Genomic DNA, 2,028 nt, shown 5'->3' with positions numbered 1-2,028 from the left:
AAAAAAAAATAATAACCCATGAACCTCCAGCCAATGTATCCTACTGGGGAAGGCCAAGCAAAGCAGGCTTCCAAAAGACTATTTTTATTCTCTAACAGGCCTGAAATACAGACAGACCAGGCCTTCAATTAGCACCCCTGATAAGAGGAAAGGGGAAGAACCTTGTGAGCAAGGGTGTGAGCTCAGGAGTTCTGCAAAGCTCTGGTTCCTGCGCGTCTGAGCAGACTACAAACAGGAATCTTCTAGCCCAAACTCCTAGGAAACCAGCAGAACTCGAATAACAGCTGACTGCACTTGTCAGCAGCATATTTTCAGAAGCATGTAGCAAACGCAAGGGAAAGCGAACAGACTCTTGAGTTTTACTTCCCAAGTACCGGATACAGCACATCACAAGCATTTTCATACACATCGTTTCACTCCCACGATAAATCATCATCATTTTGTTTGTTTGGGGACAGTGTCACTGAGCAGCCCTGGCCGACCTTGAAGTCAAGATTCTTCTGCCTCAATCTCCTGACTGCTGGGATTTCAGGCATGTGCCACCACGCCAAGTAAGGAAACGACCCTGAGAGGCAACTGGTAACCACCCCTAGCCGGGCTTTTCTGTGCTTCACCGCACGCGGCTTCAGCCCCCTCCCCAACCTCCATAGTTTACAAGCGGGTGCTGATGGCGAGGCTGAACGACTGCATATGGGAAGGAGAAATGGACCTGAAACAAACACAAGCGCGGAGCGCCTGGCACCTGTTAAGCCAACTGCTGCGGGCCAAGACGGGGTGGCCCGCGTGAAGGAGCCCGGCACGGCGCCCGCGCCCCCGGACAGCCCACCGCTTCCGCGGCGCGCACGGAGCTCCCCTCTCCGCCCAGACCGCCGGGCCCGCGGCTGCTCGAGGCCGGACGCGCCCCGCGTCGAGGGGCTTCGCGCCAACAGCGCACCGCGCACCAGCTGACGGACGGGGCAGGAGGCCCAGACACCGGTGTCGCCCTACAGACGGCGCAGAAGGCCCAGACACCGGTGTCGCCCAGGAGAGCTGGAAGCGACTTTCGGAGGACGCAGCGTGGGCGAAGAGCAGGGAGCGGCCCTTCGCGGGGGCTCCGCGGGGCGTGCGGGCCGGGAGCGCGGCCCCGAGGGCGGGGAGGCCCGGGGTGGGCTCGCCGCCCGCTCACCTGCGGCTCGCAGCGCTTGGCGCCGTAGGGCGCCGGGGGCCCGGGCCGCCGTTCGGGCCCCTCTTCGAACACCGAGTCCTCAAACTCGCCGCCGATCACCCAGCCCGCCAGCTCCATGACGCGGCCGGGCACGGAGCCCACGCCTACCGCGGCGCGCGAGCGGAAGGCAGCGGGGCGCGCGCGGCATGCTGGGACATGTAGTCCTGGGCCGACGGGGCGGAGCCGGCTGCCGGAAGTCCGCGAGCGGGGCGGAGCGCCTGGTGCGCGGGGCCGCTCGTGGGGCGTCCTGGAAATTCCGAAGCGCCCCTTCAACTCCGCCCAGATTCCCTGCGCTGTGAAGGAGTTTTATTATTCTATGTAGTGTCAGCCTTACCAGCTTTACGAAAGGCACAATGTTGCAGGAACTGGGAAGGCACAGAAAGCGCTGGTGTCCCTGTAAAAGAGACGCTGCAGCCCGAACCGGCCTGGGTCGCTCATTTATAAAACCGGGTGGGCACCATTGCCGTGCCGGCCCGTCCCGTCCCCGGGCGCGCTGAGCCGGGCGGGACTGAGACCGGGGTGCCGGCGCGCGCCTGTAATCCCAGCGCTGGGGAGGCTGAAAACAGGAGGATCACTGCGAGTCCGAGCTGTGCACACAGACCCTGTAGACCCTGTAGACCCTGTAGACCCTGTAGACCCTGTAGACCCTGTAGACCCTGTACCAAACACTTTTTTTTTTTTTTTCAGAACCGGGGATTGAACTCAGACCCCTCCAAACGCATTAAAACAAAACAAAACAAAACAAAACAAAACAAAACAAAACAAAACAAAACACAAAAAAACCCAACCAAGTGGGAAGGTGCTCTGGGTGCTTAGGAAGCCCT

The 2,028-nt window shown here is 60.4% G+C and overlaps 1 protein-coding gene across 1 annotated transcript in view; it reads right to left on the bottom strand.

Moving 5' to 3' along the window:
- LOC101573619 (zinc fingers and homeoboxes protein 1) overlaps window positions 1-1,318 on the bottom strand; it is a 38,036-nt gene extending 36,718 nt beyond the window's left edge. The window contains exon 1 of the mRNA XM_012515408.2: window positions 1,166-1,318. Coding sequence (XP_012370862.2) covers window positions 1,166-1,282 — 117 coding nt within the window. The 5' untranslated portion in view covers window positions 1,283-1,318. The remainder of the gene's footprint in view (window positions 1-1,165) is intronic.
- Between the last annotated feature and the right edge of the window lie 710 nt (window positions 1,319-2,028).

The sequence above is a fragment of the Octodon degus genome, unplaced genomic scaffold (genome assembly GCF_000260255.1).
Source record: "Octodon degus isolate 3935 unplaced genomic scaffold, OctDeg1.0 scaffold00062, whole genome shotgun sequence".
Classification (NCBI taxonomy): domain Eukaryota; kingdom Metazoa; phylum Chordata; class Mammalia; order Rodentia; family Octodontidae; genus Octodon; species Octodon degus.
This window is presented reverse-complemented; position numbering and strand designations above follow the sequence as displayed.